The 15199-nt window shown below is 36.7% G+C and overlaps 1 protein-coding gene across 2 annotated transcripts; it reads right to left on the bottom strand.

The window, feature by feature from the left end:
• Positions 1 to 1555: 1555 nt before the first annotated feature.
• Positions 1556 to 6911, bottom strand: LOC106080201 (sortilin-related receptor-like). 2 transcript variants are annotated; one of them, XM_013241561.2, is made up of 4 exons: positions 6764 to 6911; positions 6353 to 6515; positions 3151 to 3277; positions 1556 to 2247 (listed from the first exon to the last, which is right to left on the bottom strand). In XM_013241561.2, exons 2-4 carry the CDS (start codon positions 6501 to 6503, stop codon positions 1707 to 1709), a joined length of 819 nt encoding a protein of 272 aa, XP_013097015.2. In that variant the 5' UTR covers positions 6504 to 6515; positions 6764 to 6911; the 3' UTR covers positions 1556 to 1706. The 2 variants fall into 2 exon arrangements, with proteins under 2 accessions (XP_013097015.2, XP_055877076.1); XM_056021101.1 differs by lacking the exon at positions 6764 to 6911 and adding an exon at positions 6734 to 6758.
• Between the last annotated feature and the right edge of the window lie 8288 nt (positions 6912 to 15199).

The raw sequence follows: 15199 nt of genomic DNA, 5'->3' as shown, positions 1-15199 counted from the left end.
TGAAAGAAGATTCCCTATCCACAATGAATGAAAGAAGATTCCCTATCCACAATGAATGAATGAAGATTCCCTATCCACAATGAATGAAAGAAGATTCCCTATCCTCAATGAATGAAAGAAGATTCCCTATCCTCAATGAATGAAAGAAGATTCCCTATCCTCAATGAATGAAAGAAGATTCCCTATCCTCAATGAATGAAAGAAGATTCCCTATCCTCAATGAATGAAAGAAAATTCCCTATCCTCAATGAATGAAAGAAGATTCCCTATCCTCAATGAATGAAAGAAGATTCCCTATCCACAATGAATGAAAGAAGATTCCCTATCCCCAAAGAATGAAAGAAGATTCCCTATCCCCAAAGAATGAAAGAAGATTCCCTATCCTCAATGAATGAAAGAAGATTCCCTATCCTCAATGAATGAAAGAAGATCCCCTATCCTCAATGAATGAAAGAAGATTCCCTATCCTCAATGAATGTCCTCAAAACGTACAGAAGAAACACATTTACTCGCCAATGAGTGGTAGCAATTCCTGACAGAAGAATTACCTTTCTCCCTACTAAGTGTCAAAGATGCTTTACACCTCCAGGCCTGCTAACAGCAAACAAAACCAAGCTGCTTCTATTTAGTGACCTTTGCATGACATCATCAGAACGGGACGTCATGCTTCAATGCTAGACGTCACGTTCTTTAAATTACAGACGTAAGGATGTTCAGAATCTAACTTACACAACAAGCAATATGTCAGTGAAAGAACATTTTAGATTTCTGTAGATATTCTAATCTTCGACAGTTTTCAACTGTTCATTCCGTAGTAGCCAATGTATTTAGGATCCAGAAATAAAATAAAACTGTTGGGCCCTTGCATCTGAAGGTTAGTCGGTTAATTGGAACAGGATTTTTTAGGGAGAATCTTTCCGCAGTTTTCCTTAAAGTTTGAAGTAGCCTCTTATCTTTTTTCTTATTACCGACGTTCCTTCACAAGAGAAGATAATTACGTCCTACGTGTATTCGAGTATTAATGTAGTCGTGCATGTTAATTAGAGACGTAAACTCTGCCATGTCGTTGGTTTTCCTGGCTGATCCAGGCAACCCGTAGCATGCTCTAATGGTATTAAGGACCCATTTGTCCTAGCATATTTATCTTTGTCTCTTTCTAGGTTTTTTGTTCTATTTGTAAGTTTTGGTTGTGTGTTTTATGTGCTATACGTTTTAGCCTAGTCTTCTGTCCTGAAGTGTTTCTAAAGGTATTGATTTTACTAATGGTGTTACTCTAGTCCAATGTGACATTAGTTGGGGGAAAGTAAAGGCGATTGGTCGTTGTGCTAGCCACATGACACCCTAGTTAACCGTGGCATCTACATATACTGCAATATAGATCACAAGATCTGAAAGGGGTAGGCCGACTTTTTTTTTCCTGTGTGGAAAAGGTGAAAAAAAGAAATGGTATCGAGGAAGAATATGTACGTGCGGAGTGTGACTTCAATAGAATAGAGTAGAATTCTGTTTCAATGGACAACTTGATGTTTAGTTATTAAGACGCAGAACGTGTTGATTTGACAGTGGATAAACATTTAATTACCAAAGTTCTCATGCTTAGAATCAAAGCAGCAGGGCTATAAGTTACTATAAAGCTTTAGCATTGTAACGAATGCATCATGGTACGATTCTTGGATTGATCACAGCAGAATCTGCTTTCTAAGGCTCTAGTGACAGAATCCGCAGTATTTCCTGCAAAATTTGTTGCCATCAGCTTGGATCAAGCATACTGGGTGAGTGGTTTGGTTCATGCGGTGACAGTCTTCAAAGGTGAGGACATCCCTGCACACGTTGGCAGGCTGGTCGGGGCAGTTCTGTTCGTCGCTCATGTCCCCGCAGTCATTGTCGCCATCGCATAAGTAGGTCTGGGGAATGCAGGGTCCAGTTGGGCACTTGAACTGAGTGGCAGTGCAGCTACAGCCGATCTCGTCACTGTGGTCGGTCTTGCAGTCATTGTCGCCGTCACAGAGGTAGTCCTTGGGAATGCACTTGGAGGCGTCGGCGCACAGGAACTGGGTAGCGCTACAGCTGCCGGTGACGCAGCCCTTCTCGTCGGAATGGTCCTCACAGTCCACGTCTCCGTCACACTTCCATGACTCCAGGATGCAGGCGTGGGATGTCTCGCAGCGGACCCTGCCGGACGTGCACTCAAACCCGGCGCAGTCAGCTTCATCAGTGTAATCGTGGCAGTCATAGAATCCATCGCACCTGTTAGAATAACAAAAGTTCCAAGATGAATTGTAAACGTCTTAGACTTTGGGTGAGTGTGTTAAGGCTTAATGTTAATTATAGACTCGTGCACAGTTGGGGAAGAGCTAACATTAGGATTCGGTTACAATGTAGAAACTCACTAGTTTTGTTTTTTGTTTTTCAACGAACTATTGCAGATTTTAGTAAGTGAACGTCCTGGGCAAAGGTTCAAGCCTCTCCTCACCTACTTGTAAACCAAATAACTCACTTGTACTGTTTTTCTTTTATTAAATAAGGATATTTTATTTAAGTCTTTTGTATTTTTCTCTGTTAATGTCGAGGCGCCCTTAAAGGTTGAGACCCTGTGCGGCTGCAGTCTTGTAACGTTCTTAGTCCGAGCTGCAACGATCAGTGGCAGGTGCATGCCCGGGGGGGGGGGGGTGAAATGAACTTTGGTATGTGCAGGACAGGTGTAGGTCAGAACTTTGGTACGTCCAAGAGTAGGTCAGAACTTTGGTACGTCCAAGCGTAGGTCAGAACTTTGCATGTTCAAGCGTAGGTCAGAACTTTGCATGTTCAAGCGTAGGTCAGAACTTTGCATGCTCAAGAGTAGGTCAGAACTTTGCATGTTCAAGCGTAGGTCAGAACTTTGCATGTTCAAGCGTAGGTCAGAACTTTTGCATGTTCAAGCGTAGGTCAGAACTTTTGCATGTCTAAGCTTAGGTTATAACTTTTTTATGTCCAAGTGTAGTTCAGAGCTCTGGGTCCAAATTCGTGTGGCAGCAAGTTTACTTTCTTTATTAAGTTATTTTTATTTTGTTGTTATGTTGTTGTTGTTTGTGTTTTGTTGTTGTTGTTTGTTCGTTACATTCCCAGGTCTAGTTTGGCCTCCCAGATGTTCGTGTAGTCCGTTGCTCTTACCTGTCTACTACACCAAAACATTTCGTTCCATCACACTTAAACTGATGGGGTCCAGAGCAATCTGTAGGGCAGCCCACCTCATCTTCACCTGTAGAGCAGTCTCTGTGGGTGTCGCACACGCGATCAGCTGTGAAAGTACACACAACGGGTGTTATAGTTTTAAAAGGCTAAGTAGGAACTGACTTGGAAGTATGCAGATCTAGTGATTGTAGGCTAAATTATGTTACGTATCTTACATTAGTATATGAAACTAAACGCATACATTATCCATGTCTCTTATAAATGAGCGAGTAGTAAGAAATGTTGCTATGTGGTTGTCGTGAAACAAACTATAATTTATTTACGACATATTAAAGTGCACAGAACGACTAGAGATGAAACAATTCAGATACATTGGTAGATTTGATGTTTTACACTATTTTGACATTCTGTCCTCTTTAAAAAATGAAATATCAATTTGCTTTTATTAAATGTAATCTTTATTTGTTGTTTTTATTTTTTTTACCCCTTTTGAATTTAGAGAAAAAACATTGCTACAATGTTTACTAATACTAGTTTTATCTACACACGAGCACGCGCGATTAAAAAAAAAAAAAGACATGTACTCTTGTTTCTTGAGGCCACGTTTTTGTATGTTAGTTCCAATTTTCAGACCTTGAGATCTATAAGGCGGAGGATGTTAAGGTCATCTGTTTCTTTGGCCAACGATTAACAAGCAGGGTGTCATGTGGCCAGCACATCTACCAACCGCCTTTACTTTCCTCAACTAAAGTCAGGTACCTATTAGAGTTGGGTGGACTCAGGGGCGCCCTAAAAATCCCGAAATTCAAAATTCATGTCGTCACCGAGATTCGAACCCAGGAAGCCAAGCGCTTACCCACTCTACCGCCGTACCCCATATTTAGTTAATAGTTATACTGTGTCAAAAAAGAAAGAGGAAATCTTATCTTATCTTATATAATCCAGACGTTACTTCAAAAAAGAAGATGAGTACGTCCTACGCGTCATGCATTCAGTCATGCATATTAACCAATAACTTAAGGGTTTACTGGAGTGCGAAATTTTTTTTTTTTTAATTTTTGCTTTAACTAAATAACTTTTGTTATATTATATCATATGACAACTCAATAAAAAAATATATATATTGAATGTTGTCTAATTTTTGCGGGTTGCCATGGTAATGGCGGCCATCTTGAAAATAAACAAAAATTAGTTCATATAGGAAAATTCTAAAATTTTTCAAAATAGATAAATTTCAAAGCTAAAAATAATTACACCTTAAAGTATAAAGGTGGTTCGAAGGAGCTAGCTAGATTTTATACATTTTCCCATAGTATTGTGCATTTTATGATTTTTTAAAAAAGAGTGATTTTTTCCCTGTAAAATGCATCCACATTTTTTTCCCAAAAGATCATATATTAAAAACTTCTTCAGCTTAAGTCATTAAAACTAGCTGATTCTCTGTATTATTTATCTCTGAATATGTGTACCAAATTTGACACATTTATCTCTATTAGTTCTAGAGATTTTAGAAATATGTTACAGGGGGGGGCGGTCACATAAAAATGCATTCACTCAAAAACAGTGAATTTATATTAAGAAAAATATGGAAAATAGTGTTCACCATGCATCATTAAAATGCTTTTTTTCAATAAAAAATGCCATTTTTTAGAAATTTTTGTTGTCTGGTTATAAAATACATGTCCACCTATTTAATTACACCAAAATTGAAAAATCGATTTTTTTACCCAAAATCGACTCCAGTAACCCCTTAAATTCTGCCAAGTCATTGGTTTTCTTGGCTGGCTCAGGCAACCCATTCCATGCTCTGATAGCACTAGGGAAGAAGGAGCATTTGTACAAACTTGTCCTAGCATATGGAACTAGGAATGTATCATTATCTTTGTGTCTTTCTGAGTATTTTATTATTTCTATGTAAGCTTCATATATAGATTGCGCTCTTCTTTTGAGGAAATACCGAAAATAAAATACAAATGTTTAATGGAAAGCTTGCGGTATTGCACTAATTCAAGCGTTCTGGCTGTAAATCTGTCAAAACTGTATCTTATCTTATCTTATCTTATCTTATATAATACAGACGTTACTTCAAAAAAGAAGATGATTACGTCCTACGCGTCATGCATTTAGTCATGCATATTAACCAATGACTTAAATTCTGCCAAGTCACTGGTTTTCCTGGCTAGCTCAGGCAACCCATTCCATGCTCGAATAGCACTAGCGAAGAAGGAGTATTTGTACAAATTTGTCCTAGCATATGGGACGAGGAATGTGCCTTGTGAGCACCTAAGAGGTAAAAGGAACCTGTCTACGAAATTTCATGTGAATCCGTTTGATGGGAAAGTAAAACCTATGACGCATGCGCCAAAAGTGGCGCATTGAATGATTATAAGTGGCGCACTATACCCCCGAGAAAAAAATCAAGAAAAAGCATGGCTGCAAAAAAAATAAAAATAACCGATTTTTTCGAAAAAAAAAAAAAGTACAAAAATTCAACTCACTAGCTATTTTAACATAATTATAGAGCTAATCGGCCCAAAAGGCCAGAACCGAATGGTATATAGCAGAACTTATTGTTTTGAAATGGGTTTTTTTCGTTACAACATAGTTAAGTTCTAGTGTATTAAGAGAAACTCGTTCAACATTAACTCTTAGCTCCTTGACGTATCTCTCTTTTAACTCGCTCACTAAATCCTAACATCCAAATACATGTTCACACACTAAAATAATACTCTCGCTCTCTGTTTTAACCTATTTGAAACATTTGGTTTCGTCCGTTCTAGTCAGTACCAGAAGAATAATAGCAGCCGAAGCCAAAATACAATTTCAAATTTAATAAAAACTTACAAGTAAACAATCCAAGTAAAGGTCTATAAATATAGTCTAGTAACTTGAGAGTTTCTCAAACGGTGTTTGGGTCAGTTTAGGTGTGTGTGGGGGGGGGGGGAGTCGAGAAAAACTGACAATGCTGAATATTAATCAAACAATGTTTACAATTAAATCAATCACTGATTAACGATTATTCATCTGCTAAAGTTGTTTTTTTTTTGTCAAGGGGACGTCACTCGTAAAAGTTTGAATAACACTTTGTTAATGGTCATAATTAGATCTTAGAAACCATGCCTCTATATTCTATCTATGACGCTGATTGGTTACTAGCAACTAGATCTAACTATCTATTTACCTCCTATGCAAGCGTTGTTATTACATTTAAACTCATCAGCACCGCAGGCCACTTGTTTCTTGTGAAATGGTTTGGGCAGGTATTTGTTTCCTGCAATTCCAGTTGCCAGGATGGCGATAACAGAAAGAACCACAGACGTACAGCGAAACATTATTCTGTGTTGCTAAATACACACACATAATTAAATAGATATCATCAACACCAGCACAGACAGAAAGTTTTCTGTTAAATATTAAACAATAATAATACTATATCTCAATATTGAAATGTTTATAAATAAATCACATTATAGTTCAACATAAATCGTTATGACCTACTATTGATAATATTACATTAAAATGGGGATCTTTACTTAATGAATTTTTTTTTTAAATTCCTTACTGTGTAGTGTATGTAGATAGAACGTCTTACCTGAATGTGACCTGTAAATAAAGATGAATCTCCAAGAACATGATCCTTGTTTAAATTGTAGCCACGAGATAACAAACTAGTTGAGAACCAAAGCAACTGTTCTCTTATCTCTGTCTAATGTTTGGCGTCAATAGACGCTAGTCACCAGTCCAAGGAAACAAGACATAGAAGTGTGTCAAACATGCTTATTTGACTATGAACTGTTACTTATTCGGATAATATCTGGATGGCTGCCGATCGTGAAGGGTTGCCTGGTCGTGAGGTATGCACTCTGGACTGTCGTTTCGATAGTCCCAGGTTCGAACCCTGGCCACCGTCATCACCTGTCGTCCTGTGGGAGGTTTGAGTTACGATGTTATAATAATGAAGGAACATCAGAGACATGTAAAATATAAATTAAAGTATACTATAATAACCCTTCTTTTCCCACCGCTATTTATAATGTCGCTCTATAATAAAATAAAATACAATCTTACTCCAGGCCTTCACGTGTGGCTCTGAATTCAAACCTCTGCTGCCTTGGAGCTAAACACAATCGTGGAAAAGTCTTCGGGAGTCAACCCTGTAGAAAAATGAGCAGACGACGACCTTTAAGCAGTTTGTAGCATTCAGTGCTACACCATGGCAGAGCCTCAAATCTAGATTATCGGGGCTTGCCACTCCTTTCGATACATCAGCTGCATGGGGGAAAAAAAAGGGGGGTGACATCGTTCCGACCAAATCTGACCAGGCTTTCATCTCATTTCCATGAGTTCTTCGCGACTGAAAGAGGCCATATATTTAACATATCAGGTCTAAACTGTAACTCCAGGACCAATCGAAACAGTTGCCAATACATTGTCCTCTTGTCTTTCAAATAACCAATGAACGTTCAAAAAACACGTTAACGCCCATGTTGGACTTCCTGACACGCCCTCCTCACTTTCGATTTCTTTTTCGAACTGAAATAAATAAAAGTTCCTCACAATGTTTAAAATAAAATAAAAATAAAACGAAATTAATTAATTACCACTAATTAATTATAAGTCGCTCAACTCCCTTACTAATTAGACGACATCGTCATTATTTATCATTTCAACGGTCATATAAATATTTAAAAGAAATATCAAATAAATGTCTCCAAGTTTGAGGGCTTTTTCAGTAAGCCTACACGGACCAAAGGTTTGGAACTCAATCACCATTGATCTCAGACAGACAACATGCTACACTACATTCAAGAAGAACATTAAGACCTATCTGTTCAAAACTTTATAAGATTAGTTTGTCATTTTAGCTCTCATGTTTATGTTTGTAATCTTATCACATCGACTTGAGCCTGCATCATGTTTTTTAACAGCGCTCAATGAATTAAATTATTATTATTAAATATTTCAAAACATTACCCAAAAAAATGCCATATTGTTCAAGATTTGTTTTGCAATAATTATTAGTGAAGAAACTTCGTTCTGTCTTTATGTGTCAAGAAGAAAGTAAATCTCAAAATGACTACTAGAAAACCACTTATCACGTCTTATCTTATAAACAGCAGACATTACATCTTAGCAGAACATAAATACGTCCTACTCGTGTCCATGTGCTAAGTCATTTGTTTTCCAGGCTGATTCATACAACCCGCACCATGCTGTATTTGGGAAGAAAGAGCACTTGTAAGAATTGATCCTAGCATATGGAATAAGAAATGTGCCTATAGTCAACATTAAGTGCTGATCCAGGAGAGGGTGTAAGAGACATTATAAGAATATGTTTTTAAAACAAGTAAAATATAAAACAATACTGTAAGTGTAATTGTATTAGTTTGAATCAGTCCTGTGATTAAATTTGTAATAGATTTCGACTACCTGTAATAAATCTGTACGATTAGAAATATTTTTACCAATTGTTTAGCACAATTTCATGCTTTTAGCTTTCTCAATATGCAATGATCCTATCACTTGTCTGGACCAGTTGGGAAAAGGGACGGGTGGGGAGAAAGAGAGAAGGGGGTATCCGTAATTGCTTTTAAAATGAAACAAAAAAATGTTCACTCAGGGCTCAAACCTCCTAAAGAAACTTCTACCACCACATCTGTCAAATTAATTAATTGCAAATAGTTGATTAACTAAGTGTTGTTTTTTATGATTCTTGCTTTGTCAGGTACAAGAAATAATTGTGCACAATTTCAACTTGATCCGAGATTGGTTGTGGAGATAACATGTATAAACTTTTGACCAGAGTAATAAGAAATGTAATCTAAATTGTTAACCAATCAGGCCTACGTGGATAGTAGAGTTTCATTAGAAAATTACCTCGCTCTCTTCTTAACAGATTGTTCCTATCAACTTTCCCCCTAGATCAGCCAGTGTATGATAGCCAATGAGATTATGACCATATGGCACAAATTTCCCATTTTGTTTTTCACGAGATACATTTTCTTTAGACAAGGGTGGATCATTTAGATCTACATTATTTAAACAACTTCCTTTAAGACTGAACACATTAACCTGGAGTTAGACCTGAGGAAACTGTTTTATCCCTCAATTAATCCAGTTCTAAATGAAGTTAACCCAATTCTTCACAAAGTCCTTGCCTCGATTGCACAAAATAAAAACGCATTGTACTGGCCATTTTGGCCCTCGTGAACAAGAGAGTTGCACAGATCACAAGGGGAGACAATTGATCTCTCGCCTCTTAAAAAGTGATTATGACTTGGTCTACTTTTCCCAAAAATAAATGTTAAGTCAAACTTAAAGACTTTGATTGCTCGAAAAATAAATATATGGAGACATGGTAGAGTGTTAATTTGATGTAGTTAGGTCTAACTATAACAAAGAATGTCGGAAAGTAATAATATCTATATGTGTAGAGAATACTAGAGATGGGCATACATATTACCGGTACATACACTTATTGCCTAGACTTTCAGAAGTTCAGGTCAAATAGGAATAAAATAAAACTATTCGTCAGACGATTACCTCGTACTGCCTCGTAGTTATTTCTTTAAAGAGTAAAAATGAGGCCTTAACTCTTTCTCTCCGTAATTATTTTCCTCGTTTCGATAGTATTATTCATTTTGTTCATTTGTATTTCACTATCCTGTTAGGATTATACGTCAATAACTTTTTTGTTTGTTATCAGAAAATGTTATAATTTGGTATTGAATTATAGGGGAATGCACGCTCTTTTTTCACAACACAAATTTTTAGAGTTTTTAAATTCAAAATCAATTTAGTTTAATAGGGGTCAACCCAACGTTGGCATCTTTAATTAGGTGAGAAAGAGTTAATACTGAAAACGAGACATGTATAAAGCTAGATGCCAAGATCAGTCAATTTTGAGCTTCTGTTTTTTTTTTATGAGTGATTTCAATGTTAATCCATATGCTAGGACAAATTTGTACAAATGCTCCTTCTTCCCTAGTGCTGTTAGAGCATGGAATGGGTTGCCTGAGCTAGCCAGGAAAACCAGTGCCTTAGAAGAATTTAAGTCATTGGTTAACATGCATGACTAGATGAATGGCGCGTAGGACGTAATCATCTTCTTTTTTTTAAGTTCTTCTTCTTCTTCGTTCTCATTTTTATGTTGGAGCGTTCATATGACTAGACCAATATATGAGATGAACTGCGCAGTGGTTTCCAAATCAGGGAGCTCTCCATATAGTTTTCTTTCTAATGGGGTATTTAGAGGCCAGTGTCCCCTGTACGGGCCTCTTGGTAAAGAGAGCAGTTTTGGAGGGAAATGGTCAGCATTCTCTGGTGACACTCTACATGGGCAGATTTCAGATTCCAATTTTGAGCTTCCGGTACATATGTTGTCTCATTCTGTTGTGTCCTGTCCTGAGTCGAAAGATTAGATGTTGATCTTGTCGGGATAGCTTATAATAGGCATAATCTTTCTTGTGATTCGGATGAGAGCTTGTCCATTTCTCATTTATTTTATTTACTATTAGTTTCTTCATTTCTCCTGGATAGAGTGCAATGTTTAATTGTGAGTTTGTTCTCCCACTCTTACCGAGTGTGTCAGCCTTCTCATTTCCTTCTAGTTCTATATGTGCTGGTATTCATTGAATAACAGTTTTTTTTTTTTGCTGTTGTTGAGCTTTGTAAGTGCTGTCCTGAGTCGTTTTATATAGGAGAAATCAGAGCTTTCCAAGCTTTGGAGGGTTGTTTTCGCATCGGTTAGAAAGACAATCTGACTGTGTGGGGAACTTGGATGATTTGCTAGCATGGTAGCAGCTAGTGCTAGTGCTTCCCTTTCTGCTCTGTGACTGTCAGAGAGCTCTCCAGTTGCAAGGGATTTTTCTAGTTTTCCTCCATCTGGCCATTCGATGAGTATTCCAGCTCTTCCATTTGTGGTGGCTTTATGGGATGAGCCATCCGTGTAAACTCTGATCCACTGATTGCTAGGGTAAAGAGTTTGTAGAAATCATTCACTATTTGCTTGAGCTCTGTTGGAATATAGTCAGATTTTTTGTTATATTTTCAATATGGTCTCTTACAGTAAGAAGAGAGCTTTCGTCCCAGGGTGGAGATTAATTATGATGTCTAATGATGGATTCCAAAGTTATTTTTTCAAGTTGGTGTTTCTTTTTTAGGTTCAGAGATTCTTGTATGAAATTGGTCCTTTTGAGACGGTTTTTAGTGCCAGTTTTGTGGATTTTTGTTTTGAGTGGGAAGGTGACGTCTGTATTATATAAGATAAGATTTATTTCATACGAAGCATCAATAAATCTAGCGATAGTCCATCATGTATGACAGCCAGATTTGTACAAGAGAATTGGGTTAGTGTAGGCCAGGGTTGTGCAACTTTATTGTATCGAGGGCCGCATTAAAACAATTTTGGGAATGGGGGGCCGCATATATGTATTCATGTTTATATATACACTCCCAATTGAGGAACTACAACAAGACTTGGCAATTTCAGAAACCAATTTGAGGATTTTTTTTAAATTATTTTGCGATTGTCTTTTTACGTCCGAACATTTCCCCACCAATGTTACATGTTGTACTTCATAGGAAGTAGTGCACTGTTGACACTCGTGCGTAAAGTTTGGGACTGTGGAACTAGCTTACTAGTTGTTATCCTTGTGACTGCTGTCAAATCACAGCGGAACTTTCAGGTCATAATAGCCATGGAGCTATGTTCTCTGGAGCTGAATCAGCTTCTACGCTAAATAGTCAGCTGATGGTTCTTGACGTCTTAAAATTAACTTTTATAAATGGAATCTAAACAAGTCTTGTACTATTAACCATTTCACTACTAATAGTTTCACCTTTCAGCAAAGGAAAATGAAAAAGCCTGTTATCACTTGCTTGCTTGGAGAAATTGGAAAGCCTTGTTTGAAAAGATTTAACATGCACTTACATTTCATATGCAAACAACCCATTGCAGTAACTGCCTTGAAAAACATGAAATCTGTCTTCCGCTCTTCATTAGAAATATTAGTAACAAAGTCAATGTCCTTCAAGGAACATAAAAATTTTTCTTGAGATTTTATATTCTTAGTACCTTGCCAATGTTAAGCCGGAGGATACATCGGAATATTTTGTTTCTAAATCTTCAAGTACTTTTCGAAACTACCTGTGGTTAAGACCCCTAGCTCTAGTACCTTTATTATAAGATTAGAAGTTATGTAAATATTTTATGCAGTTTTAAGCAAACTTTCCTGTTTAGAGTTTATGGTTGGGATAATCTTTAAAAAAAAGAAAAAAAAAATTCTCAGTCAAAGATCGAGCCCCATCATTTGCCATATTGTTCTAATCATACCCAACACTCAACACAGTTCTTTATAGAATTGAATAAATACTGGCCTGAGATTGTGTCTTTTATTGATTATTGAGTGTATTGAAGTAAAGCCAATAAAAAGTATTCTTCGTTTACTTGAAACTTTTTATAATGAGACAGTTTCAATAATTTATTAAGATATTTAGAATTATTTGTAATATATTTCCATTTTTATGTGTATATACTGTGGGCACACCTGATTTTTGTAGGTGTCCGCGGGCCGCATAAAACATTCCGGCGGGCCACATGTGGCTCGCTTTCCGTAATTTGCCCAGTTTTATGGACCACATTTGTGTTTGTCCTGAAAATTTTATTTATTTTTATCAAAGTACAACTGATTTTCGGGAAGCTATAGAAAACTTGACAAATTCAAATTGGAGGCTGGCTAATTGTTATATTGTTAAATTCAATGAGTTTCGTTTATAAAAATCCATGTCTGTGTGAGTAGGTATCAAATAGTTTGTTCTTCTTAGTCACCAGAGTCGGTACAGACAACTGAACAAAAATAAAGAAGCGAGTGGAGGTAGTGTGTACAAATCAACTAGATTTGTTGAAGTTTCTATGGCTAGATCCTTCAGCTCTACCTATGTATACAAACACCATTCAACTAGATTTGTTTAAGTTTCTATGGCTAGATCCTTCAGCTCTACCTATGTATACAAACACCATTCAACTAGATTTGTTGAAGTTTCTATGGCTAGATCCTTCAGCTCTACCTATGTATACAAACACCATTCAACTAGATTTGTTGAAGTTTCTATGGCTAGATCCTTCAGCTCTACCTATGTATACAAACACCATTCAACTAGATTTGTTTAAGTTTCTATGGCTAGATCCTTCAGCTCTATGTATACAAACACCATTCAACTAGATTTGTTTAAGTTTCTATGGCTAGATCCTTCAGCTCTATGTATACAAACACCATTCAACTAGATTTGTTTAAGTTTCTATGGCTAGATCCTTCAGCTCTATGTATACAAACACCATTCAACTAGATTTGTTGAAGTTTCTATGGCTAGATCCTTCAGCTCTACCTATGTATACAAACACCATTCAACTAGATTTGTTTAAGTTTCTATGGCTAGATCCTTCAGCTCTATGTATACAAACACCATTCAACTAGATTTGTTTAAGTTCCTATGGCTAGATCCTTCAGCTCTACCTATGTATACAAACACCATTCAAATAGATTTGTTTAAGTTCCTATGGCTAGATCCTTCAGCTCTACCTATGTATACAAACACCATTCAACTAGATTTGTTGAAGTTTCTATGGCTAGATCCTTCAGCTCTACCTATGTATACAAACACCATTCAACTAGATTTGTTTAAGTTCCTATGGCTAGATCCTTCAGCTCTACCTATGTATACAAACACCATTCAACTAGATTTGTTTAAGTTTCTATGGCTAGATCCTTCAGCTCTACCTATGTATACAAACACCATTCAACTAGATTTGTTGAAGTTTCTATGGCTAGATCCTTCAGCTCTACCTATGTATACAAACACCATTCAACTAGATTTGTTTAAGTTTCTATGGCTAGATCCTTCAGCTCTACCTATGTATACAAACACCATTCAACTAGATTTGTTTAAGTTTCTATGGCTAGATCCTTCAGCTCTATGTATACAAACACCATTCAACTAGATTTGTTGAAGTTTCTATGGCTAGATCCTTCAGCTCTACCTATGTATACAAACACCATTCAACTAGATTTGTTTAAGTTTCTATGGCTAGATCCTTCAGCTCTATGTATACAAACACCATTCAACTAGATTTGTTTAAGTTTCTATGGCTAGATCCTTCAGCTCTATGTATACAAACACCATTCAACTAGATTTGTTTAAGTTTCTATGGCTAGATCCTTCAGCTCTATGTATACAAACACCATTCAACTAGATTTGTTTAAGTTTCTATGGCTAGATCCTTCAGCTCTACCTATGTATACAAACACCATTCAACTAGATTTGTTTAAGTTCCTATGGCTAGATCCTTCAGCTCTACCTATGTATACAAACACCATTCAACTAGATTTGTTGAAGTTTCTATGGCTAGATCCTTCAGCTCTACCTATGTATACAAACACCATTCAACTAGATTTGTTGAAGTTTCTATGGCTAGATCCTTCAGCTCTACCTATGTATACAAACACCATTCAACTAGATTTGTTTAAGTTTCTATGGCTAGATCCTTCAGCTCTACCTATGTATACAAACACCATTCAACTAGATTTGTTTAAGTTTCCATGGCTAGATCCTTCAGCTCTACCTAGTATTTTCTTTCTTCTATGTGTATACTACCCGCACATTCATTTGTCAGTGTGTATAAATATATATAGACTTCAAATGACATCAGCAGTTCTGGATCATCAGGAAGTAATGCAACTTGAACAAGTGCATAAAGCTGCTCATGTTCCACTGTCAAGTCAGATGAGTACAATTGTAATCTCTTTATCTCAATACTGTTGTTCAATTTCAGGTGTGTGTGAGAATACCTTTGACTATAACTTTGTGTGAGAATGCTTATCATTTATTTGTATGCTCAGACTTCAAAACAGTGCTCCATTATTCTTTTTCTTTGTAATTGATCTAATATAAATAGACTCATCTACACTTTTGAGAATGTATTTCTATTACAGTTGGTGTATTCAAACTCTAACCAGGTCTGCATTGGAGG

This window comes from Biomphalaria glabrata, chromosome 2 (assembly GCF_947242115.1).
Source record: "Biomphalaria glabrata chromosome 2, xgBioGlab47.1, whole genome shotgun sequence".
NCBI lineage: Eukaryota > Metazoa > Mollusca > Gastropoda > Planorbidae > Biomphalaria > Biomphalaria glabrata.
This window is presented reverse-complemented; position numbering and strand designations above follow the sequence as displayed.